Raw genomic sequence first — 25904 nt, 5'->3', positions numbered from 1 at the left:
TGGGCTGATAGCTGAGTGGGAGACCTGCAAAGGAAGTCTAGCAGAACGAGGAAAAGTGGAGGACCGAGCTAAAACAGAGCCAGGCCTGCTTGTCAGACTGGCCTCGACAAGGCTGTGCCCACTAACACCACAGCAACAGGGGAAGCAGGTCTACCGACCTGGTCCAGCCAAATCACGAAACAATGCCAGCACCATGGCAGGAGTTGCTATGTTACCTGGAATACACAGCTTTCCGAGAAGTGTGAGAGGGGCAAAGGAACAGGAAACTTGGACCCACACAGAAGGAAAAAAAGAGAACCAGGCAACATGAACGGTCTCTGGAGGGGTCCAGATGGTGGGGTAAGTGCACAGTGGCAAAGCAGCTATGATCCAGAGTAAATCATTGAAAGGCTTCATGGAGAGCTGCGTGTGGTGATGCAGCCCTTCTAGTCCCAGCCCTCAAATGCTAACGCTGGCGGATGGAGTATGAAACCACCCTGGGCTACATAGCAAGAGTCTGTCTTAAAAAAGTCTTTTTTAAAAAAAACGATTGATTTATGTATTTTACGTATATGGGTGCTTTGTCTGCATGTACACCAGAAGAGGACATCTGATCCCAGCATAGACAGTTGTGAGCCCCTTGTGGGTGCTGGGAATTGAACTCAGGACCTCTGGAAGAGCAGCCACTGACCTAAACCATGAAGCCATCTCACCAGTCCTTAAAAAAAGATTTAAATCAGTAATAGATGAGAGTATTTCATTAAATAGAGAATATTAATAAAAAGATGACATCATTATCATCATTGTTTTTTTTTTTTTTTTGTTTTTTTTGTTTTTTTTGTTTTTTTTTTTTTTGTTTTTTTTTTTGAGGTAGGGTCTCACTGTGTAGCTCTCACTGTCCTGGAACTCACTATGTTGATCAGGCTGGCCTCAACCTGAGTTGAGATCCACTGACCTCTGTCCCCGGAGTGCTGGGATTGAAGGCATGAGTCACCATGCCTGGCACATCATTAGTTTTTGAACGGGGAGTCTGGAGCTAGACGACGGCTTGGTGGTTAGGAGCACTATACCTGCCACATTGAGGACCTAACGGCTCCCAGCATCTCCGTCAGGCAGCTCACAACCACCTGCAGCTCCAGCTCCAAGGCGGTCTGCCGACTCCAGCCTCCGTGGGCGCGTGCACTCACTGCACGTGGGCACAGGCAGACATGCACACATACGCATAATAAAAAACTAAATCCTCAGGAAGTGGGGCACCTGGAGTCCTTTGCAATACAACAATGGAATCATTATTTGGGGGAAGCAATAGCAGACAAGCTATTAGAAGAACCAAGCACCGAACTTGAAGATGGATTGGTAAAGATCGTGCAGTATGAAGGAAGGAAGTGAACACAGAAAAACCAACAGTTTCAGAGGGATGTGGACAGCACTGAGCGTGTTCTATGTAGTGATAATACAGAAGGGAAAAAGGAGAGAGGAACAGAAAAGCTACTCAAAGCTTCCATGGATAAGAATCTCCCAATGTTTTGTTTTAAAAACACTGAACATCCAGATAATTTAACAAGCTCCAATGAGGATAAACGCAGAGAAACCCAACCCAAATACAGCACTCTCATAACACTGAACGATAGGCAAAGGGAAGAGCTTGCGATGACAAGAAGAAAAAAAACCCAGTCGATCCTGTACACAAGCTTGGTGAGATCAGCAGCTGATTGCCCATCAGAAACAACAGAGGCCACAAGACAATGGGATACAACATATGCTAAGTGTGGGGACAAAAAACTGTCACCAAGACACTGAGGCGTGTGTGTGTGTGTGTGTGTGTGTGTGTGTGTGTGTGTGTGTGTGTGTCCACATTTTCAGGCAGGTGCATATGGAGGCAGAGATCAATACTGGGTGTCTTTCTTGATTACATCCCATCATTTTCCGAAACAGGTTCTCTCACTGAACCTGGAGCTTCACTCTTTGGGGTGAGTGGGCCAGCTCAGGGTGTCCAGGACTCTTCTTGTCTCCACCCGTCATCCACCAGCACTGAGGTTACAGATGTGCACCACTGTGCACGTGAGGGTGCTAGGGATCCAAACGCAAGTCCTCGGGTTTGCTCAGTAGGTGCTTTACAGCCTGAACCTTCATCCCAGCCCCGGGAGCTTGGTTTCTAAGCCATTGTCAATTAAAGAGATCAGGACTCCTTGAAAAAATGTCTGATCCTTATCCAGATGAGTACACAGCATCTTCTAGTACTAGGAACGGCCAAGAGAAGTCTGGAGTGATATGATGTTGAGTATAAGGATGTCCTAGATGGGATCCTAGTCAGGGAGCATCAGGCAAAAACAAAGGAAGTATATATAAAAACACGGGCTTTAGTCAACAATAATGAACCAATATTGTTCGGTAAGTGTAACAAACATGGATACTAATGTTAAAATAGGAGAAAGCAAATATGGAATATAAAGGATAATATCTTGATTTTCCCATAAATATAAAATTTATAAAATAAAGGACTATTTCTTTTTTGTTGTTTTTTTTGTTTTGAGACAGGGTCTCTGTATGTAGCCCTAGCTGTTCTGGAACTGTCTATGTAGACCAGGCTGGCCTCTGACTCATAAGATCTGCCTGTCTCTGCCTCCTGAGTGCGCTACTACGCCTAGCATTGGGGATATTTTTTTTTCCCCGAGACAGGGTTTCTTTGTGTAGTTTTGGTGCCTGTCCTGGATCTTGCTTTGTAGACCAGGCTGGCCTCAAACTCACAGAGATCCTCCTGTCTCTGCCTCCCAAATTCTGGGATTAAAGGCGTGCGCCACCACCGCCCGGCTGGGGCTATTTTTTAAATGAAGGTGTAATAAAAAGATTCCCACATTAAGGAAAACCCAGAGAGATCTAGCATGCCTGCCTTACAATAAATACTAAAGGAAATTGCTCAGGCAAAACAATGACAGCAGAGGGACCAGAAGTCCTCATTAAAACAGATAATATGTGGGTCATTATCAATCCTAGTCACAGATCTCCTAACTGACTAACGCAGCACATAGGAAACACACATAAAATAGTGTTTGCCCCATAAAAGGAAAATGTAATGTATTTGAACAGTGACAGTACAAAGCACAAAGGTGGAAAGAGAGCCAACTTGAGAGAGAAGTAATTTCAGATGGCAACTCAAATCCATGGAAAGTAACAAGGATATCACAAAAGATCGAGCACATTAATAGCATAAGTTTTACAATCAAACCTTATCTCTTTTCCATCAGCTCTTGACTCTTCTCCTCATACCATTTAAAAAATTATCTCAAAACTCAGACGCAAGAATCAGGCTCTAGCCTGGTGGTGGTGGTGGCGGCAGCAGCGGCGGCGGCAGCAGCGGCGGTGGTGGCAGCGCACGCCTTTAATCCCAGTACTCAGGAGGCAGAGGCAGGTGGATCTCTGTGAGTTCGAGGCCAGCCTGGTCTACAGAGCAAGATCCAGGACAGAGAAACCATGTCTCGAAAACATCAAAAATAAAAAATAAAAATAAAAAAATCAGGCTCTAAAACCTGAGAAGAGCAGGGCAGATCTTCACCGTGCCTGGCTAGGCAGGGCTTCTTAGCACCTTCAGCCCCACAACACAGTATGAAAGAAACACGAATTGAACTTCACCTAAAATTTGAAGTCCTGTGCTGTAAACAATACCATTAAGAAGTTGAAAGAACAGAGAGAACCCAGCATTGATAGTGTAGCAGAAATCAGAGGCCTCGGATGAGACCAATGACTCATAGCAATGAACACTTACAAATAAAGATGAATGGACAAAAGGGGAAACTGTGACTCACAGAGCAACATTACAGCTTCCATGACGAGATTCGTCTTTTTGCTTTTGTTATTTTTATTTTGGTTTTGGTTCTTTGTTTTGCTTGGTTTTTGCTTTTTCTTTTAAAAAAATTTTTTGGTTTTGTTTGAAGGGAGGTTGCAAGGGCAGAGGGCAGATATGAGGGAATGAAAGATAAGTGGGATCTGATGCATGATGTGAAATCCACAAAGAATCCATAAAAGTTAGAAAGAGAGAGAGAGAGAGAGAGAGAGAGAGAGAGAGAGAGAGAGAGAGAGAGAGAGAGAGGAGTTGAAAGCAGGCTGGAGAGAGAGCTCAGTGGTCAAGAGCACTGGCTGCTCTTCCGAGGTCCTAGGCTCCCAGCACCAACATGGCGGCTCACAACCATCTGTAACTCTACTTCCAGGATCCACTCCCTCTTCTAGCTTCTCTGGGCACCAGGCAGGTACATAGCACACAGACATACATGCAGACAAAACACTCATGTACATAAAATAAAAACAATGAAAATGAAAGAAATACCACAGAACAACACGTGATAAGAGACTGTCTAGGATATGCAACTCTTACAACTCAATTATTAAAGAAAACTCAATTAAAAATGAAGCAAAGGACATGACAGGACATTTCTCCAAAATAACAGGCAAGTGGCCACAAGCAGGAAAAGGGGCTCTGTGTCATTAGTCACCAGGGAATTTCAAATAAAAACCGTAATAAGACACACGACTTCACACCAACTTGGATGGCCATTAAAAAGATAGTGATGTGTTGATGAGAACATACAGAAGGGGCCAGTATGGTGGCCCAGTGGGCAAAAGTGTTTTCCAGGCAAATACGACGACTTGAGTTCAGTCCTCGGAACCACTTAGGAAAGCACAGAATGTAAAGTACAGAAAATAGGTGTTGGTGGCGTGCTGGACCACAGAGGGAATGTCTACATCCCCTCCATACCCAAGGCTCAGGGACCATGATGGAAGAGGGACAGAAAGACTGTAAGAGCCGGACGTCAGGAAGGCCGGGGCCAAACAATGACTGCTGGACATGATCGGGGTACTGCATCCATCAACTCACAGGACCTGTGGTTGCCTGCACAAGACCTGCAGGACATCAAGCCAGTCATTGTTCTAGCCTGGAGGCAGGGGCTCACGAGCCTTCAGCTCTAACTGAGGAGCTGTAAGAGCTGATGGCGTCTAGGTCGTGAGAACTAGTGAAGCTCCTGGTAGGTTCACCACACTCCAGTGGACGACCCCACACCTGGGAGGGTATTGGTCAATGGACTCATTGTGGTATTAAAAACAAAGGGAGAGGCTGGGAGGTGATGGCACATGCCTTTGTGCTGTGGATATCACTCTACATAAATAAAACACTGATGGCCAGTGACCAGGCAGGAAGTATAGGTGGGATAAGGAGAGAGGAGAATTGGGGAAACAGGAAGAAGGAGGAGAGACACTGCAGCCACCGCGAGGACAAGCAGCATGTGAAGATGCTGGTAAGCCACCAGCCACGTGGCAAGGTATAGATTTATAGAAATGGATTAATTTAAGATATAAGAACAGTTAGCAAGAAGCCTGCCATGGCCATACAGTTTGTAAGCAATGTAAGTCTCTGTGTTTACTTGGTTGGGTCTGAGCAGCAGTGGGACTGGCAGGTGACAAAGATTTGTCCTGACTGTGGGCAAGGCAGGAAAACTCTAGCTACACCTTTGAGTCTAGCCTGATCTACAGAGTGAATTCCAGGACAGACAGGACCACATGTAAAAACCTTATCTCAAAAAATAAAAACAAAAACAATTAACAAGGGGGCCAGGCATGATAGTAACACACCTTTAATCCTAGAGCTCAGGACACAGAGGCAGGCACATCTCTGTGAGTTTGAGGCCAGCTGGTCTACACAAGGAATTCCAGGCCAACCAGGGCTACACAGTGAGACCCTGTTTCAAAACAAAAGAAAAAAAAGTTAACAAAGGGCCATGTGATAGTTTGAATGAGAATGGCCCTGCAGGCGCATGTATTAGACTACCTGACCTCCAGTTGGTGAAACTGTTTGGGAAGGACTAGGAGGTATGGTCTTATTGGAGGAGGTGTGTCACGGGGGCAGGCTTTGAGGTTTCAAAAGACTCACACCATTCCCAGGGTCTGTCTGTCTGTCTGTCTGTCTGTCTGTCTGTCTGTCTGTGTCTCTCTCTCTCTCTCTCTCTCTCTCTCTCTCTCTCTCCAATTTTCAGATCAAGATGTAAACTCCCTGCCACTGGGCCTTTGCTCCACCATCATGGACTCTCATCCTCTAAATCATAAGTCCGAAATTCAATGTTTTCTTTTATAAGTTGCCTTGGTCATGGTGTTTTATCACAGCAACAGAAAAGCTCAGACAGGCTAGGAGGGTAACCGTTGTATAACACATGTAAAGCCCTGGGTTCAATCCCCAGCACTGAAAAACAGAAGTTAATGGGAAAACTAAAATGTACTAAGCAAGACTGCCAGGACTTCAAGTTTTCATGGTGATCTAATCCAAGAGAAAACACAATGCCTCGCTGGGAACTTCAGCTTTGCCCCCTGTCACTCTGTCCTGAGGCCGGGCTTTCTGCAGGAGGACATTCTCCTCCAAGCACACGAAGTGGATGACAGCATAGTCTGACGTGGTGACCCTGTGGTGTTCTGGCTACTGTGATCAGCTTTGGATCACATATACTCCCGGAGACACTTCAGATCCACTCAAAACCACAACGCTAATAACACTCATGGCTTAGAAGCTGACAAAGCATTGTTATAGGTAGGCCTATCTAGTCACCATCATAAGGGCCTGGCCTTATTTGACATGTGTGGAAACAGTCCTGTCTCACTAAACTGCATTGAGACTAGAAGCCAGCAGACATGAGCTGAGGCCAGTCCTTCTGCCCAGGAGGCCATTGGAGGAACTCCTCTACCCTGCTTGAAGGCTCTTCTTTAGATAACACCCTTGCTGTGGGATGGTCTGTATGTCAAATCTGTTGTTCTGATTGGTCAATAAATAAAACACTGATTGGCTAGTGGCCAGGCAGGAGGAAGTATAGGCGGGACAAGGAGGAGAAGAATTCTGGGAAGTGGAAGGCTGAGTCAGAGAAACTGCCAGCCGCCACCATGACAAGCCGCATGTGAAGACACCAGTAAGCCACAAGCCACGTGGCAAGGTATAGATATATGGAAATGGATTAATTTAAGCTATAAGAACAGTTAGCAAGAAGCCTGCCACGGCCATACAGTTTGTAAGCAATATAAGTCTCTGTGTTTACTTGGTTGGGTCTGAGCAGCTGTGGGACTGGCGGGCGAGAGAGATTTGTCCTGACTGTGGGCCAGGCAGGAAAACTCTAGCTACACACCCTAGTGTATACAGTTACAGACATTCAGCTACATGTTCTCAGAGCATGCAAAGGTGATGTGCAGGCAGCTCTCCTGACTCCACCCACCCTTCCACACACTGACTGTTGGCCTTGGAGTGAGCTCTGACTGGCCAGAAGTCACAGTCCTTCAATCTCTGCTACAGTCTGCTCATGCTGAGCATCCCAGGACTGCTATGCTTCATCTTTATCCTTTATATAAAACACTGTGCGTTTTGTCTCAGTTACACCAGCACACCTTATGTATTTTGAAAAGGTCATAGACACAGACCTTTAGAACTCTGGAGGTTGTATTCCGGCATGTGCTGTGGACTGTTTTCTTTGTGCGCAGATCCTAGAACCTCACCCAGAGGTAAATGTAACATTACTGAGCTCTAAATCCAGTGTCTGCTTTCATGACTCAGAGCTGTTTGGATTTTTGTGGTCTGGGCTTCTTCTCTAGATTAACAACCAAGGATGGGGACAGGTCTTGGGGGACAGTAACCCTAGCGGACAAAAGGAGGCAAACTTCAGAAATGGCACACTGTGCCCCCTACCTCCTCTGCTTGTATGGTTTCTTTTTCAATTTTCCCAAGTAGCTCATTTCTCTGCAAGATCTCCTTGTCCAGATTGTTGTATATATCCATTGCCCGATGAAGCTTGTTCTGAAACACATCAGAATGGTACATGCTAAGAGGAGCTCTCAGAACTGTGAGGAGGGGAGACCAAGGTGAGGCCATCCATTCCATCTACACAGATTCCTATCAACTGGGGACTGCCCTTCCCAAAGGGTCCAGATCTGGTGTCTCAGAACTGCCTGGGGAGAAAGGAGCGGCCTTGGGATCTTGGCGTCTGCTGGAGATGCAGAAAGTCCGACAAGAGGACTCAACTCTTGCCCCACTTGTTCCTAGGAGAAACTTTATGCAGCCAAACTTCTCTTACACTGATATGGTCACCGTGCTAGGTTGTGAGGGGATATCCTGGTAGACAGCAGAGCATCATGTCTGACAGGTACAAGTCACTTAACAGCTGCCATGACTACCTCATGAGGGTGCGGAGAGAGGAACCCCCACAGGAGGCAGGTCCGAACCCTCTCCCCACTTAAAAGTAAAGGAGCCAGGATTTGAACGGAGGCAGCGTGATTCCTCAGCTTCTGAGCTCCGCTATGCACCCCTGTCTAAAGGAGCTGGGCCTGCTGGTGTCAGGCCCCTGATGCTGAGATTCATCTCTGGAACCTTCTCCCTGAACCCTATTCTGCCAGGAAGTCTCCAAAAATGCTGGGATGTTCTCTGCCTGGCTGAGGAGTATGCACACCCGGAGAGCTGACCCACCCCACCCCAGGCACTGGTTAGTGAAACATTCTCGGCCTGGCCTCCCGGAAGCTCCCTCACAACCAATGACAAGGGAGGTCAGGAGCCGGAAAACCATGGCAGAAAGAATTCCGAGACTGCACCTGTACCAATGGGCACCCAGTAGGTGTGCCGGGGTGGGGTGTCCTGCAACAGGACTGAGGACAGAGAAAGATGAAATCACACTTGGCTCTGTGAAGAAGGAAGGGAGGCCAAGGAAAGTGTCAGGGGAAGGCTGTCCCAAAGGTGCCGGAAGAGGAGATCACGGAGCAGAAGGGGGAGGATGCAGGGACATTGCCCCAGAATATCAAAACTTAGATAAAGCAGAGCAGCCTGGAGCCACCTGCCTGGCGGACCTTAGGCACCCAGGAACCATTCACTCCTGGCTCTTCCAGGCCTTGCTCACTTCCTATTCCCTGCCCTGTGTGAGGGTGAGAAACCAGACAAAGAGGGTCAGCTATGAGGTGCAGAGATGGGGGTCAGCGTTTGGCCAGGGCTTTACCACAAGCCAGCCATTCAGGTGGGGGTGAAGAAGAGCAGGGCAGACATTTCCTCAACTTTGAGAGGCCGCGGGGGACAGATGGACTGTGCTCTGCTGGGTAAAGGGATGCAAACCACACGAGTGACACCCAGGGGCAATGTCAGCCACTTGAGGTCACTTCAGAAAAGACAGACCCAGCTTTCCAGGTTAGCAAAGCACTTCAGACTCTGTGCTTAAAGCGACAGACACTCCTCGTCTGCTTACCCACAGTGGTCTGGGCACAATGCAGCCGCCTTCTCTGCCCATGGGCCCACCAGGCTGAAATCGAGGAGCTGGCCAGGCCCATGGCTTGTCTGGGTCTCAAGGACATCTCTTTTTTTCATTCATTCATTCATTCATTTATTATGTACACAGAAGAGGGTGCCAGATCTCATTATAGATGGCTGTGAGCCACCATGTGGGTGCTGGGAATTGAACTCAGGACCTCTGGGAGAACAGTCGGTGCTCTTAACCACTGAGCCATCTCTCCAGCCCTCAAGGACCTCTCTTAAGCCCAGTGGTTGCTGGTTATTTCCTTGAAGGCATAGCACTGAAGGGTTTTCTTCCTGGCTGTCAGCAGTTCATTCAATTCCTAGAGGCCCACCTAGGATTCCTTCCATGAAGCCTCCTCTATCTTCAAAGCAGTAATGGACTTTTGGCCCCAAAATTTCACTTATGCTTCCTATCTATGACTTCTTTTTGCAAAGAAAATCTGCTTTCGATGGGCTCATGAGATGAATCGGGCCTCTTGGACACCTCCTCCCTGCTGGCCACATAGTTGCATCACAGAAATGACTCCATGCCCCGAGCCATCGCATTCCCAGTCTGGATTTGCATTATTACATGGGGTGTGCTCCTGTGAGTGGGGCTGGGGACTTGTTAGAATTCTATCCTCCTCAGGGCACCAAGTCACTTAAGTCGGTCAAGGGTGGTTCATGGCAGCTGTCGTCATGAGCTTATGCCCTCCCTGCTGGACCCACCAGGCAGGCCTGAGGGCGTGGAGTCAGAGAAAACACCAGCACCATTCACACTCAGGCTCTCTTCGGAAAGTCACAGGAGAGAGGACAGTGTGTCTGCCTGTATGGCCTCAGAGCTGTGCCCTGAGCATTTGGCCCTGTACCTGGCATGCACGGGCATTGTTACTTTTGCCAACAGAGGGGAGTTAATCTGAATGTTTTCAACAAGGTCTCATACTTGGTTGTTTGGTATGTGTGCCAAACGGCTCCTCCTTTCACCTGCCCATGACCACCAAAAGCACAGCCAAACTGCGCCAGTTAGCTGCGATTTGCTGAGCACCCGCTCTGGGCAAGCCTTGTTTTCTGCTGCCAGGCTCACTGCACGGTCTCATGCAAAACTCCATCCAGAGACGTGGACCTTGCCTCTGGCAGCTGAAGCACCTATACCAGAGGAAACATCGCCACTCCCCTAGCAGAGTCCCCATCCAATCCCAGTGGCGTCAGACTCCCTGAGCCACTACTGTTCTGCCTCCATGTCCCCTACAAGAGCTGAGAAACTGGGACCTGGGAGAAGGCAGCAAGATAGCTTCCCCCTCAGTTCCTGACTTGGGCCCACCCTCAGGCTCCCATGGAGCATCTTTTCAGCTCCACCTTTGCTCACCTTCTCATGCAACAGGTTAACAGGCAGTATTCCGACTGGCCCACCGAGCCGCGGCTCCCATTTGCCAGTGGTCTATACTGTGACTTCAGACCCAGCCCATGGAGCCCAGGTTCTGCAACTCAGCAGCTTCACCAGTTGAAACCACAGCTCCATTGCCCAAATCCCGCAAGTCGAGGCAGGCCCCGGGCCACCGAGCTGCCTCCATACGATAAGGTCAAGGCCCAGTGGGAGCAGCTAGCCAGGCATCGAGGACCGGAAGTCACCTGACTGGTCTCATCTTGAAGTAACTGTTCAGATGGCATAAGCCAAATGTGGACAGTCACACATGAGCTTCAGAATGCTGGCTCCGCAGCTCGTCACACTCTGTGCGCGGTGAAGGAGGTTGAGAGGGACGCACACTGGGCTAGCAGCTCCCGCTGGCTCTTAGTTATATGACTTGACTCTTAACAAAACCTCAGCATCTTTGCTTTAGTTTTGTTTGTTTGTTTGTTTGGGTTTTGTTTGTTCTTTGCTTGTTTTTTGCTTTGTAAAGAAAAATGTTGAAGCTGGGCGGTGGTGGCGCACGCCTTTAATCCCAGCACTTGGGAGGCAGAGGCAGGCGGATCTCTCTGAGTTCGAGGCCAGCCTGGGCTACAGAGCAAGATCCAGGACGGGAACCAAAACTACACAGAGAAACCCTGTCTCAGAAAACCAAAAAAAAAAAATAATAAAATAAGATAAAATAAAAATGTTGAGCAAACATAAGTCTGATCTAACACATTCAAATTCACTTTGCTTTGCTTTTTTGTGGAGGATTTTTGGGAGGTTTTGTTTGTTTGCAGGCAAGGTCTCTCAATGTTGCCCAAACTGCCCTTTCCACCCCATTCCCAAGTGGAGGAATTATGGACACATGGTGCCACGCCTGGCTATAAATTCACATTGTTAATCACATTTTAGTGGGCCAAATGAAGCTCACGTGTAAGCCACCTACACTACAGCCACCATTGTCCTAGGAACAAGGCCAAAAGCCAGCAAACTCATTCTGTGAAGGACCAAATAGTAAATATTTTCATCTTTAAAGGACCAGAGGCAAAATTTTACACACTATCAAGTTACTTCTGCTAACAAGAGAAAGGTTCCAGAGTCCTACAAGTGAAAGTAAAAGCATAGTAACTGATGTGACACCTTAGGAGAGGCCTGGGGAGGTGGGGCTGCAGGCAGACCTGTTGGCCACCATGCCTGACAACCTGGGTTTGATCCCTGTAACCCACACGGTGGGCGAGAGCTGGCTCCTATAAGCTGTCCTCTGATCTCCACATGTATGCCATGGCATACTTGCCCACAAGCACACACATGCACACAGAAAATAATAGGATGATATGTGTGTGTGTGTGTGTGTGTGTGTGTGTGTATTATTTATATAAATATATGGTATCTATCACATCATTTTATATATATAAATATATATGTGTGTGTATATGTATATGTATATATATGTATATATATATGTATATATATATATATATATATACTTTATAGAACACAATTCAGTTTTTCTGAGATGGTTTGACAATGTTCTCCATCATTCAATTACATGTGAAAGCCATTCTTAGCTCGCAGGATGGGGGATGAGATATACTCACTCATATCGCTGGCCACTATGATACTTTATCACTCACAGGGTGACCAGATGGCTTGGTCTGCTGGGGATAGGCCCTATTCATACCCATAGTCCCTGCTTAATTATTAATAGTGCCTCTTCTCTCTCCCCAAAGTGTTGCATTCAGATGATAAATCATTTAGTAGTTTTCTGATTTATGGCTGAGACTGTTTTAAGTGGAGCGCTGAATGCATCCCTCAATTAAACGGGGCCCTAATGTGGTTCACTTTCAAACACTGTACATAAAAATCGCCCAGGGAATTCAAAACAAAGCCAGACCCATGGCCCCCACCTCCTAATTCAACCAGGCATGGTGGGACTGGAGCACAGTCATGTTTCCCAAAGGAAAAGGCCCCCAGGTGGGCCTCGTGGACAGCCAGGACTGTGAGAGCACTCTGGGGATTTTAGGAGACCAGGCTTCGCCAAGCCGAGAGAAGTCCGGGACAACAGGACACACCTACAACCTGGGTGACCCGCTTACGCACACGGGGCCCTCCCTGAGGTGGGGCAGGTGGATGTAGGAAGGCGGGCAGGGCGCCTGGCCCTGGGGTGGGCCTTACTTTGTAGGTGTTGAGGACCTGCAGGGTGTCCCCAGAGGCCAGCTTCAGCTGGATCAGTTCTTGATTCCTTGCTTCAATCGTCTCTAAAAACTGAGCGTTCTCGATTTTCAACTGCTGAAAGTCCACATCGTGCAGGGCCTCGCCCACCTCCTCCTTCTGTGATTCACAAAGAAGAAGAGACGAAAGGTCAGGTGTGACCGTTAGCTTAAGCTCCCGTCCCACAATCTGGCGAGATTTCGGAGGTCTGCCACCGTTCACTAAAAACCTCCTGGCATTAGCAGGGCGGTCGGCACTGGGGCTGGCTATGGAAGTTAACACAATGCCTCCAGACTCAAGGAACCTACACATCACAGAGAAGCCAAAGATGGCGACCCAGCAGTGCAGTGTGAGAGGGCAGGACGCCGCAGCAGACCAAAGCTCTAGGGCCGGGCTGGGGAGACTGCACTCAGGGAAATGGTCCTTGAACACAGCTATGAAGGCAGCCTGAAAAGCAGGCCATTTCAAAGTCATTTTTAATCTGGCCTTGGAAGCATAGCCCTGTAACCCCAGCATTTGGGAGGCTGAGGCGGGAGGACTTGAAGACGGAAGCAATCATAGTAGGCTATGTGGCAAGGCTTTGTCTCAAAAGCAAATAAATAAATTCAACTTTTAAACCTGGAAACCCACAAAAGGCTGCCCATAACTTCCCCTTGTTTGAGTCAACATTTTTGTAGGCGTGTATATGGGGTCCCTCTCCACACTGTGCCCCCACTTCCTGTCCAGGCCCGTGCCCTCTTGTGTGGGGGTTGTTATAGTTCCCACCTCTACTGTCCCCTGAGCTGTACTAAGCCGGGTTGCTGCTCCCTCCCAAGTGCCACAATTTCCTTAAATCCAGATACCACTCACCCAGCAACGCCGCATAGCCTGTTTTCTGCACCCAGGACAACCCTTTAAACAGAGCTGTGTTTACCCTCCTCTCAGGACACTACGCTCCGTTAGCCTGTGTGCTTAGGGATAGGGCTCACACGCTGTCATCTCTGTGCAGCAATGGCATATAGGTTAAAGGTCACCCACATACTTCAAGTCCCTTGTCATGGTGCCTGAACCTGCAAGGAAGCCCTGGAGACCAGGGAGCTCACCATCTGCAGGCAGCCCCTCCCTGGGCAGTGTTCCTTCTTCTAGGCCTCACTGGCTCCGCCTTCCCACGGCAGCCCTAAGCACAGATAGCCACCCTCCATCTTGCCATCGCCACACCACCGCCACACTGTGCTTCTTTCCAGTGTGGAGTTCCCACTGGTAGGGCTGCACCGGGAGGCGCAGAGCAGAGAGTCCCCCCTGGTCTGGTTCATGTTTCTAGGACAGCCCGGGGCCCCTGCTAATGGCCACAGACTCTGCATCTCAGCCTGTGCCTGTGCAGATATTCTGGGAGTCTCGCGGTTCTCCTCAGTCACATAAGGGCTGCTCCAGCCTGCCAAGGTCTTTCTGGATCCTAAGTCAACCCAGCAATAGTTGCCCCGTCCAGTCCCACATCACTGTCCACGGCTACCTCTGATGCACATGTCTTCAGCAAATATCATTATTTTTGGTATAACGATGAAAACACTGGGAAGGGAAATGATGAAGCCACAGGCCGTGTTCTAGATTCCTTGGGCCCCAGCAGCCCTCCTGCCTTTAACTGGGAGCCCTTGAAGTCATCTATTGAAACACTTACCACTGCACAGTGAAATGATACCACTCAGCCACATCCCTCAAAAAGCCACATGTGTGTCCTAAGACTCAAATTTAGGCCAATTCTGTCTACCGAAAGCCTCAAATTTGCCTGCCCAGTAGCTACGCTGGTTTCTTTTGGTTGCTGCCAAGCGCTACAAACCTAGTGTCTTAACCCATGCAGGTAGATGTATTACCTCCCATTCTGGGGCTGAGTAGGTTGGGGGCTAAAATCACAATGTTATTAGTGCTGCATTCCTTCTGGAGGCTCTTGGTAAGAACACTTCCTTGTTCTTTCCAGCTTCGGGAAGTTGCCTATATCCCTTGGCTCATGACCCCTGCTTTTTATATTTTTTCTCTCACCCTCTTTCCTTTCTCTCATAAGGAGGAAAGTGGTGTTGGGTACAGCCAGGTAACCCAAGATCATCTACTGTGTGGGTTAGCTTTAATTGTCCAATTGACACACCCTAGAATCACTTTGGGAAGACTGTCTCAACAGGGTGTGTCTACCTTGGGCTGGCCTGTGGAGAAGTCTTAACTAGATTAATTGATGTGGGAAGGTTCAGCCCACTGTGGGTAGTATCATCCCCTAGGCAGGGGGTCCTGAACTGTATTTAGAGTGCAGCAATCTAGCTGAGCATAAAGAAACAAGCAAACAAGCATGTGTGTATTCATCGTTCTCTGCTCTTGGCTGTGGATGTGATGTGACGAGCTGCTGGATGTCCCTGCCACTTCTCCACAGTGATGGACCATAACCTGGAACTACAAGCTGAAAAATACCCTTTCTACCCTAAGTTTCTTTTTCTCAGAATATTTTATCATAGCAGCAGAAATGAAGCTAGAACATCTCCCCTTCTTAAGACCTCTACATCACTAACAACTACAAAGTTCTTCTACTGTGTAAGACAACTTGTTCAAAGACCCCAGTGACTAGGACAGGAGTATTTCTCAGGGGTGGGTGGGCTGATGTGTGGGGATAGCACTCGGGCTACCTTTTAAAAAAGAAAGAAAAAAAAACTCACCTACCTGTCTCAATTGTAAAAGCATCTTTTTCTTCTGAACTTTGAGAGAAACATTTTTCAAACATAATTTATCCTTCATATTATCCTTAAAAAAAAGCATATTTTAATCAATTACTTATCTTTACCCCTGTTGCTCTGAATAATTAATCTGGGCCTACAAACCAGACCTTGAGCTCTAGCATTCAGTCACTTCTTTTCAGCCCTCTTAACTCTGCCCAAACAGGTGTTGAGAGGCCCTTTGACCAGAAGCCAAGAGGCAGAGGAAACTGGATTGGCTCCGTGCCAGGGTTCCGGTGCTTCTGCATTTTTGGTATTATTTGGGTGTGGTGCTACTGCAGCGGACTTTACTGATAATACACTCTTGGGACTCTTTGGTCTTTTGTTCATACGGTAGGCTGCAAATGTTTACCATTCATAGCGTGTTAGGATAAGGACCCTGCTCAACTGACCCCAGGGTCCAAAGTTGAACGTGCTACAAAATCTCTGCAATTGAAAGCATACTCTCCCCACCCAATTCCCCTTCCTTTCTCCTGTCAGTCTGAGTCCATCTCCTTATAGGAAGGAGATGAAAAGCACCTATGAGCAACCTGTCTCAGCCTATGCAGTAACCGGCTAGTTCACACCTTTCTCAAGGAAACACACACATCTGGAAACATGACCAACCAGAGGAAACACTATGACAGACTACAGACCCTCATCCTGCCTGCTTGGCTGGTGTTTCCTTTTTTCTTTTGCTTTAATAAACACATATGTAGGGGTTGGGGATTTAGCCCAGTGGTGGAGTGCTTGCCTAGCAAGCACAAGGCCCTGAGTTTGGTCCTCAGCTCCGGGGGGGGGGAGGGATATATGGAAAATGCATGCTTTGGGGTTAGGAGCTGGAGTGATGGCTCCGCATTAAGAGTACCGGCAGCTCCTCTAGAGGGCCTGGTTTGAGTCCCAGCACCCATATGGAGACTCACAACCATTCATAATTCTAGTTTCAGGAGCTCTGATGCCCTCTTTTTGCTTATACAAGCACCAGGCCATGCACATGGTACACATAAATATACCTAGGCAAAACAAACAACAAGCAAAAAAGAAAACCCATACATATGATTTTTTAAAATGTAGATATACACACACACTTGGAGATTGAAAACATGTTTTATGTATGTGTGGGAAGTATTATGGTGGAGCGCAGGAGAAAATGCAGGCAGAACTGCCGGCCAGCCTACCTGGCACACTGCTCTTCTAAACAAGAAGCATGGCACGCTATGCTCCTGAAGTCAGAACACTGAATTCTGAAGTAGCCAGTAGCTGGCCTGTAGATGAGTCTTAGTTGGCATAGAAACCCGGGTGGTTAGAGCGCTCGCTGTCCAAGCCGAGGTGATGTGCTAACCAACCACAGTCAATAGGCTTCCACTATATGTGGCTGCCCACGTGGGATTAAGCAGATGCTGTTCCCTGAAACCATCTCTAGAGTGGTGTATTCATCCCAGGACATTGCTGTCTTGTCAGGGAAGCCCGGTAACAACAGCAGTGGTCACCATAGCAGAGGCTGCAGCACGTGGGTCATTTCTGTGTCATTGCCCTAAGAACTGAATCTTTTATTTCTTTATTTATTTATTTATTTATTTATTTATTTATTTATTTATTTATTTATTTATTTATTTAGGTAGGGTCTCTCCACACAGCCCTGGTTGTCTTGGAACTCGCTATGTAGATCCTGAGTACTGGGATTAAAAGCATGCACAATCTTTAATCCTAGCACTTGGGAGGCAGAGGCAGGCAGATCTCTGTGAATGAGTTCAAGGTCCAGCCTGGTCTACCAAGTGAGTTCCAAGACAGCCAGGACTGGTACACAGAGAAACCTTCTCTCGAAAAACCAAACCAAACAAACAAAGAATCGATTCTGTAATTCCAACTCACCCTCCGGCGGTTCATATCCTCGATGTACTTCATCACTTTCTGAGTGGCCAGAATGCTCCCTTTCTTCTTGGATATGGTTTTCATAATATCTTTTTCAAAGTCGTGCACTGCTCTCTGAACTTCAGCCCATCGAATATCAACTTCCTCAATGATAGCCTGGGAGGGTCGGCCAAGAGAGAAGGGTTTCCAAAAAATCCCAAGAGCACACCCCAAGGATACCTAAGTCTCCACTGCCTCTGTCTCAGTGCAGGTGCTTCTTCTGGGGCTTAGAAAGATATCTTGAAGTACAAAGCCCATTATATGGCAACTACTATTTTATAACATGCCTTGGGAGTTAAAGCATCCACAGAATCTGGCAAGCCAACAAAAAACAAGACCAATGGTCTCTGTCGCTATTCCCATATTGGCAGTATTAGTTATCCATTAAAGGTCAAGCCACACAAAAGATATGGAAGATCTGTGATCCAAGCACTTGAAGGGAAGAAGCAAGAGGGCTGTCAAGAGTTTGAGGCTAGCCTGAGCTACAAAGTGAGTCCCTGTCTCAAAATAACACAGTACCACCAAGACTCCAGCTAATCCAACACAAAGCATGAGTCACAGTTAAATCTAGAGAGATGATAAATTAGTCAGTGAGGTAATAAAGTATTCTTATATGTGTGTGTAACTTGAAGAAAAGATACTACAATTGAATATATATGCACAGAAGTCCTTCTTTATCTGCATTTTCAGTGTCTGCAGAATAGCTATTTGAAGTATTAAACAGAAAATGCAAGAAATAACCAATTCAGATTCTAATTTATGCATCATCCTAAATAGCATGATAAAATTTCCATTCTGTCTCACCTGGGACACAAAGTCATCTTTTATCCAGTGTATCCTGTTATATATGCTACCCTCCCGTTAGTCAATTAGTAGTCACTTGGTTTATCCATTGACTGTAGGCAGCTGGCAGATTGCAGTGTTTGGGTTCAAGTAACCCTTGTTTTACCTAATAAAGGCCCCAAAATGCAAAATAAATGATGCTGGCAATTTATTAAGGTTTATTGTTAAAATTGTTCTATTCTATATTAGTTATTGTTAATCTTGTGCTATGTCCAATGTATAAGTTAAACTTTTTTACATGTATGTAGAGGAAAATAGAGTATAGGGTTTGTCATTATCCAAGGTTTTGGAAATCCCCAGGACAACTTGAGCATGTCCTCTACAGATAAGGAAGAGCTGTATAACGACATAGAAAGACAGTGTTAAGCAAAAGGTATACTTCATGAGAGAATTTGATACCTCTTAAAAGGAAATTCATATGTATAGAGAAATTTATCTGAACTCTAGGAGGCTAATCCAAGTGTGAGTAGTAATTACTTCTGCTGAGATGGCAGCACCATGTTTTCAAATGTTCCTTTAGCTTCCCTGTATCTTTAAAATGTTCTATAAAGGGCTGGAGAGATGGTAGAGTAGTCAGGAGCTGGCTGCTCCTGCAGGGAACCCTTGTCATGTCCCCAGCACCCACAGGTCGGCTTACAACTCGCTGTAACCCCAGCTCCGGGAGTCCTGACACCCTCTTCCGGCCTCTGTGGGCACCAGACATGCATGGAAGGCACAGACATACACACAGGCAAACATTCACACCTACAAAATAAGAATAAATAAATACTTAAAAAATAAATAAAATATTCCCTAACAAATATGGGCTGCATTGAACATTGAAACGCGCACACACACACACACACACACACACACACACACACACACACACCTACCTTTAGAGGACAGCATGAGAAGACATCTGGCTACACAGTAAGTCATTCTAGTCGAGCCTTTCCTGGTTTGCTAACAGGAACTAGCATCTTCAGTGGGTCTCCCCAGATCCTAGTCTTCCCATGTGGGAGTACCAGGTAAAAGTACACGCTACTTTTACCACGTTCTTTTCCTGCTCACTTTCTTCAGTGGGATCCAGCTTTCTAAGACATGGAAGGTTGGATAAACCCTCTGCCTAGTGCTCAGGCCTCATTACCCTACTCGACCTGATTCCCAAACCGGACTCCTTAATATGAGTTCGCCAAGCTCGTACCTACATCACCTCCTTGTGACTTTCACCTCACCTGTGGGGCTCCTCCTTGGCCATTTCCTGAGACAAAGGACATCCTTCTTCAAGGACATACCATGTCCTGTGCTAAGGAGTATTTATTTTGATCTGCTTGGCTGTCAGAGGCAATCTAATAATTTTATCCCATGGGAAACCAAATTAATAGGATTATTTCTTCACAGGGGGGGGGAGCTGATTTTATCGGACTCAATGGGAGAGGCTGTGTTGGAGTTCAGAAATCATGTCCATGACTATGTATGTGGTATATGAAGGCTGATGTGGGCATTTGCACCTAATTCACTCACTTAAACCTTAAACTCCTTGTGTTATTAAAGATTTATTGCAAAAATTTGAGGGCCTGCCTAGTCACTGTGGTTATGGATTTTTTTGAAGATTTATTTATTTTATTGCTTTCATGTATATGAGTGCTTTGCCTGAATGTATGTATGTAGACCACACATGTACCTGGTACCTTCAAAGGTCAGAAGAGGGCATCAGATCTCTAGGGGCTGGAGTTATAGACAGTTAGGAGCTACCATGTGGTGCTGGGAATTGAATCCTGGTCCTCTGCAAAAGAAACAAGTGTTCTTAACCGCTGAGCCATCTCTCTAGCCCATGGTTATGCTTTAAAAAAAAAACAAAACCACATTTTAGAGACAGATGACAAAATATTTGCAGTAGACAATATGCCTAGAGTTCACTTCCTGGCATCCCAGTGAGGAACGGGGAACGAGAGTGGTTTTATGCCAATGGGTGTCATAGCTTGGTGTTGTTGGTGATGATAGTTCTCTATGCTGGAGTACTTTTGATACTTTACATTGAAACAAGTTTAAAAATTGTTACACACACACACACACACACACACACACAGAGACAGAGAGAGACAGAGACAGAGAGACAGAGAGACAGAGAGAGACAGAGAGAGAGCTACTGGTAAGTTCTGGAGAGGTAAGTCCTTCATTTGTCTCATTCTCCTTGGGTTTCTTCTCAAGGATCAGCAAGATGTGGACACCCCACAGGTGGAGAGGTGCGGCCCAGGGAGAAGGGGTACCTCATGGTACTGCAGGTCCCGTTCTGCATTAGCCCGCATGTGCCGAATTTCCTCTCTCGTGTCTTCCAGCTCCTTTTGTACAAGCTCAAGCTTCTGGTCTACAGTGAGGCCTGCACGGTCACCTAAGCGAGCCTTGGATTTACGCCTACTTCGAAACTGTAACCCAAGCAAAACCAAGTCAGGGTCAGAGAGAAACTGACGATAAAGCAGCCCTAGGTAGTTACCAAAATGAGCTCTGGGACCTACAAGAAGGTGCCCTGGATAGAGCCAGAGACATGGTAAAAGGATGTTGGACATTAGGGCTAAAATGACATTTCCCAAGGCATCCTAAGGCCTTGTACTAAATATCGCAAGGCTTATGTTTGACAATGAGTTGAAATATATCAGAGTATCCCGAGGGTAGAAATGTGTGGGCCAGTATTGCAACTCACTATCCTCTGAGCCACACTGCTGCTGTCTCCAAAAGAACAGCTGCATGTATTTTGGAGAGTCCATCACAATCATGCCTGCGGACTGTTGACATTCCCTCATAGAAGGAACAGGGAGGGTCACTGGACCCTCATCCGAGTTTCTGGCCACTCCCCCCAGGCAACTCTGCCTTGATTACATGAGGTCTCTAGAAGGGGCAAGAGTGTGCAGACTGTGGAGGACTGGGGGAGAAGGACACAGGAGGAGCTTCCCTGTGAAGCTACAGGGAGCCATCACGCATACTGGGTGAAGACTTGGCAGTGCGGCTGCTTTGGGGTCCCCAGGATGAACTGTGGTGGATTTGTTCTTTGGTTTGTGTTGGGACCTTAGGAGGAAGGGATGGTTATCACTCACATCTCCCCAGGGAGGGCATTTTAGAAACACTCCAGCTATCGGCCAGGGAAGACCTAGAGCTCAGTGCTTCTACACCAACACAGAGGAGCAATGTATCTGGAGCACTGGGTTTAGCAAAACAGACAAAAATCATGCATTTTCTGGGCCCTCAAAGGCAACGATCATAGAAGGTGGATTAGGTAAGGTGTGAATTTCAAAGAAAGTTTGTTTCATCCTCAAAGAATAAACGTACATCGACTGACCCTTCGAGATAAATCCAGCAGGCGGGCACTTCACTCATTGATGTGGCTGGACAGACCTTGTTTGTGACTATTCTGAGACAGAGTCTCTCTGTGTATCCCTGGCTCATCTGGAACTCACTATGTAGACCAGGCTGGCTACATAAAACTCACGGAGCTTTGCTTGTGTCTATTTCCTGGGTTCCAGGATTAAAGGCATGTGCAACCATGCCTGGTTTGGATAGACTTTGTAAACTGAGTAACCCATTCAAGGAAACTTCTTGTTTCAGTGAAAGGGTTTGAACTCAGGGCCCTGTGTCTATTAGGCAAGCACCCTACCCCTGAGCTAGGTTCCCAGCCTTGGGTCTTGTTTGTTTTGAGACGTGGTCTTACTGTGTAGCCTAGGCTGACCTAAAACTCTGTGGCTTTCCTTCCTCGGCCTCTCAAGCGCTGGGATTAGAGGTTTGCGCTTCCATACCAGCCTTCAAGGAATTCTTGCGCATAAACTAAGGTATTCTGGAAGAATCAACTACAAGGTGAATGAGACTCCCTCACTTGAAAGGAACTAGAAGGGAAGGAACAATGAGAAAGCAGAACAGGGAGAAAGCCCTGTGGGCACTCGGCCCGAGAAGGCACACCGAAGGCCGACACATCAAGACGATCTGCATTTATGGAGGCGAACAGGATGAAATAATTTCCACCTCTCATTATGTACCTGTGAGAATTCTGCTGATGATATTTTCAATTCTGATAACCGTGGCGTTCGGTAATCCCTAGGTTCCAGTCTAAAGTAATATTTCTCAAACATCTCTGTTTCTGTTCTGAGAGCGGAGTTTCCATAGCTGCAAGATACAGAGTACCTAAGTGAATTCTATGAATAGCACCCCAGCTAATCAGTAATTAGGCCATTATCGGCCACACATGGCCTTCTGTGAGACATGCAGCTTCTTGGTACCTTCCTTTCTTCACCTATAATGGGTATAATGACTTCCTTTAAGGGCAGTGTCAAGCAGTGCCATGACATGAGGTCAGCTTCTGGCCGTGGAGTACTACTAGAGTATTGGATCTCTTGGTTATTGTGCCTAACAAGCCCCAAAATTCAGAGTGCTGGTGTCCTATTGATGGCTGTTGTTGCTGGTCCCATCTTCAGATAGCATCTAACTCAGGTGTAAAAGTGATGACTGCTTTCTTGAAGCTATCTATATCCACCAGCATCTTCAGATGGCGGTTTCTGCTTCTCTGCTCTTTTACTGGCAGCACCCAACAGACTAGAAACCCCATTAGACATTTATCATAAACGGAAGCGGTCTTTGAAATGTGGTTTTTAAACATATCTAGCTTATCTTGTATATGCCAAGGTTATGGTTTTTACAACTACTTCTCATATATACATCGTGCCTTTTGTGTTTGTTTGGAGACAGGGTATAGTAGTTTGAATGAGAATGGCCCCCTTGGGCTTGGGTATTTGAATGACTGGTCTCCAGCTGGTGGAACTGTTTGGGAAGGATTGGGAAGTGTGGCCCTGTAGGAGGAGGTGTGTCATTTGAGGTGAGCTTTGATGTTTCCAAAGTCCATGCCATTCCCAATGACTGCATTCCCTCTACCCTGAGTTTGTAGATCAAACGGAAGCTCTCAGCTCCTGCTCCAGCACCATGCCTGCCGCCTGCTTCCACGCCCCCTACTATGATGATCATGAACTCTAGCCTCCCCTGGAGCCATGAGTCCCTAAATTAAATGCTTTCTTATATTAGTTGCCTTGGTCATAGTGTTTGGTCACAGCAACAGAAAAGAAGCTAAGATACAAGGCATCACAGTGTAGCCCTGGCTAGCCTGGAACTTGTGCAATGTAGACCAGCCTGACCTTGAATTCACAGAAATCCACCTGCCTCACTGGTACTGGGACTAAAGGTGTGAGCCACTATGCCCAACTTTAAGCTGTGTGTGTGGGTAATACTGGGATTGAACCAACAGGGCTCCCCCACTGAGCGACATCCCCAGTCCTAAAACCTTCCTATTCTATCTGTATGTACACACACAAATACACATGCAGAAGAGACCGTGGCCTTGAGGCCTAGGTGTACTGTTAAACTAACTCCTGAATTTGAGATCAGTACAGAAGGCTAACGGAAAAGAGAGGAAAATCAAGACATCCTGCCTCTTCAGCACCTCTCATAGTCTCAGCGGAGCCTTCCACGGGTTCCTGAGTCTGAATCTCTGCTTCAAGACCTTAGGGAAGGAAACTTCAGAAAGTGTGTACCTCCTAGGATGGCTGTATCATATATAAGGCTGTGGCATAGGACAGACACTCAAAATGGCAGCTATTAGTAATAATCTCTCAATTCTGGTGTAAACTATTTATAGATGGATAGGAGCAACACCTATTCGGGCTGCCAGAAACAGGATCCTGTCTAATATCAACACATCGTACACGGAACCTCAACCACATCATGGAATCTTTGCATCCAGTTAACTTGCTGTGGTAGGTAGAAAACAGGCTGTGGGAAATACAGAGCACTGGGCCAATCCTTCCTCACCGGGCCAATCCTTCCTCACCGTCTCCGTGCTTAAACCCTCACTCGGCCCCATGAAGCCTCAACTAGATCATTTCAACAGCTTCGTTTCCACCCAGCTGCCATCTTCATTGTATCATACTAACTTTGGAAAGGGGCTTAGAAGGCCCCCATGGAGAGTGGCTCGGGAGAGTGGCTGCCCGACACCAGGGAAGACACCAAGCTCTAGCTTCCCCAAATCCTCTCCGGTCTTTGCAAGCCACCTGACTCCCTTGTCGCTCTACCTTGTCCTGTCCTGGCTCCATCAGTGGCTTGTCAGCTCAGGAGCAGGCAAGAAGCAAGTGTAACCAGGCAAAGAAGCTCCTTCTCCACCGTAGTGGGCTGTGTCCCCGCGGGGCTCGGCGGCGTAGGCCTGGGTGGTCTGCAGGCTGCAGCTGAGGCCGAAGAGGCCCACGGCGCCAGTACCTGAGCTCCTCCACCAGCCCGCACAGTTGGATGACAGGAAGCTCGCCACTCTCCTCCGTCTGGGAGTCTGTGGCCGTGCTCTCCGATTCCTCCTCAGCCATCTCTCAACCTAGCGTGCTCAGTGAGCCTTCAGTAAGACGCCCCGCGTCACTCCAGCTGCGACCCTGCGGCGCGTTGCCCGGACAACTGAACGCCGCTTATAGGGGCGGGGCTTCGGGTGGTCCTGCCCCTTCCTTGCGCCTCCCGCGAGGAAGGTGGAGCAATGCCGCTTGACTATCCCGATGCCTGATCGCTGAGCCGTTCTTAAATTGGTAGTCACAACAACGGCTCGGGTTTGCTCAGCACCTTCTCTGTCTTTGGCGCCATGTTAAGCCTATTTCATGCAAATCCTTGCAAAGACCTTGTAATAATTCTGTTCATCCTTCCAGCCAGAAACTCCAGGTCCAGAAAGCTGGCAAGACTCCTAGAAGTCTCTGCCCCATGGCATGGTGAGGATCCTAGTCTGTGTTCACTGTCTGCAGCGTCACACATGCGAGCTGCAGTTTTTGTAACATTTGCAATGTCTCTCGTTGACTGGAAGAGAAAGAGAAAGAGAAACTGTGTCTGATTTTAAAATAATTATGAGTTCAAGCCAAGTGCGTCTTTAGTATCCTGGGATAATGTGTGGCGAAGACCTTTTGGGTATTTTAATGGTTTGTAGTTAGGGAGATAACGGAGCCCCGACAAGTTGCAGCCTGGGGTGACGACAGCAGCAGCATATTCTCTGATACACTTAGAGGTGGTTAAGGTGGTAAGTTTTATGATTCGTCGTTGAAAACCATTTTTTAAAAAATTGTTTAAGTACATGTAAAGCAGTGTGAGTTTCAAGGTGTGGTAAGTTTGGAAAACAGAAACCGTAATTCACACAGTTAATATGTCACTACATTAATTGGCACAATACAATTAATACTGAAATTCATTCTTTGTGTTGGCTTAGGAGTGAGGCTGCTGTCGCTAAGATGCCCCTATAAAAGGAAGAAGGAAGGGGCGGGGGAGGAAAAAACCTTCTACCGTAAGGAACTAGAAAATGGGGCAGCTAGAGTCAAGAAGGAAAAGTTCCAGAGAAAGGCTTATCCCTGGCGAATTATGGATGCGACAGTGGTCGGGTTTTTACCAAGGGCTCCATAGGTAGGTTCTCTTTTAAACCATCAAAAGTTTTCAAAACTCTCCAGCTGGAGTAAACCTAGAGCAAATTTGACAGCTGTCAAAACCAGAACTCCGCAGTTGGACGGTGGCGTTGAAGTTTGGGGAGGTCTTTTTTTCCATGACTGACTGTAGTGCGGTT

General features: G+C 47.1%; 1 protein-coding gene across 5 annotated transcripts in view; it reads right to left on the bottom strand.

Annotated features, from left to right (window-relative positions):
- The window catches only part of Ccdc113 (coiled-coil domain containing 113), a 28854-nt gene extending 4072 nt beyond the window's left edge, over positions 1–24782 (bottom strand). Inside the window, exons 1-7 of one of the 5 annotated variants that reach the window (XM_028871417.2) lie at positions 24581–24782; positions 22321–22447; positions 20566–20721; positions 17432–17587; positions 15528–15608; positions 12816–12971; positions 7688–7795 (exon numbers count right to left, since the gene is read on the bottom strand). In XM_028871417.2, coding sequence (XP_028727250.1) covers positions 7688–7795; positions 12816–12971; positions 15528–15608; positions 17432–17587; positions 20566–20721; positions 22321–22447; positions 24581–24681 — 885 coding nt within the window. In that variant the 5' untranslated portion in view covers positions 24682–24782. Of the gene's footprint in view, positions 1–7687; positions 7796–12815; positions 12972–15527; positions 15609–17431; positions 17588–20565; positions 20722–22320; positions 22448–24399 lie in introns of all 5 variants that reach the window. The other 4 variants (XM_028871413.2, XM_028871415.1, XM_028871416.2 and 1 more) reach the window with 4 other exon arrangements.
- Between the last annotated feature and the right edge of the window lie 1122 nt (positions 24783–25904).

This window comes from Peromyscus leucopus, chromosome 5 (genome assembly GCF_004664715.2).
Source record: "Peromyscus leucopus breed LL Stock chromosome 5, UCI_PerLeu_2.1, whole genome shotgun sequence".
In the NCBI taxonomy this organism is placed as follows: domain Eukaryota; kingdom Metazoa; phylum Chordata; class Mammalia; order Rodentia; family Cricetidae; genus Peromyscus; species Peromyscus leucopus.
This window is presented reverse-complemented; position numbering and strand designations above follow the sequence as displayed.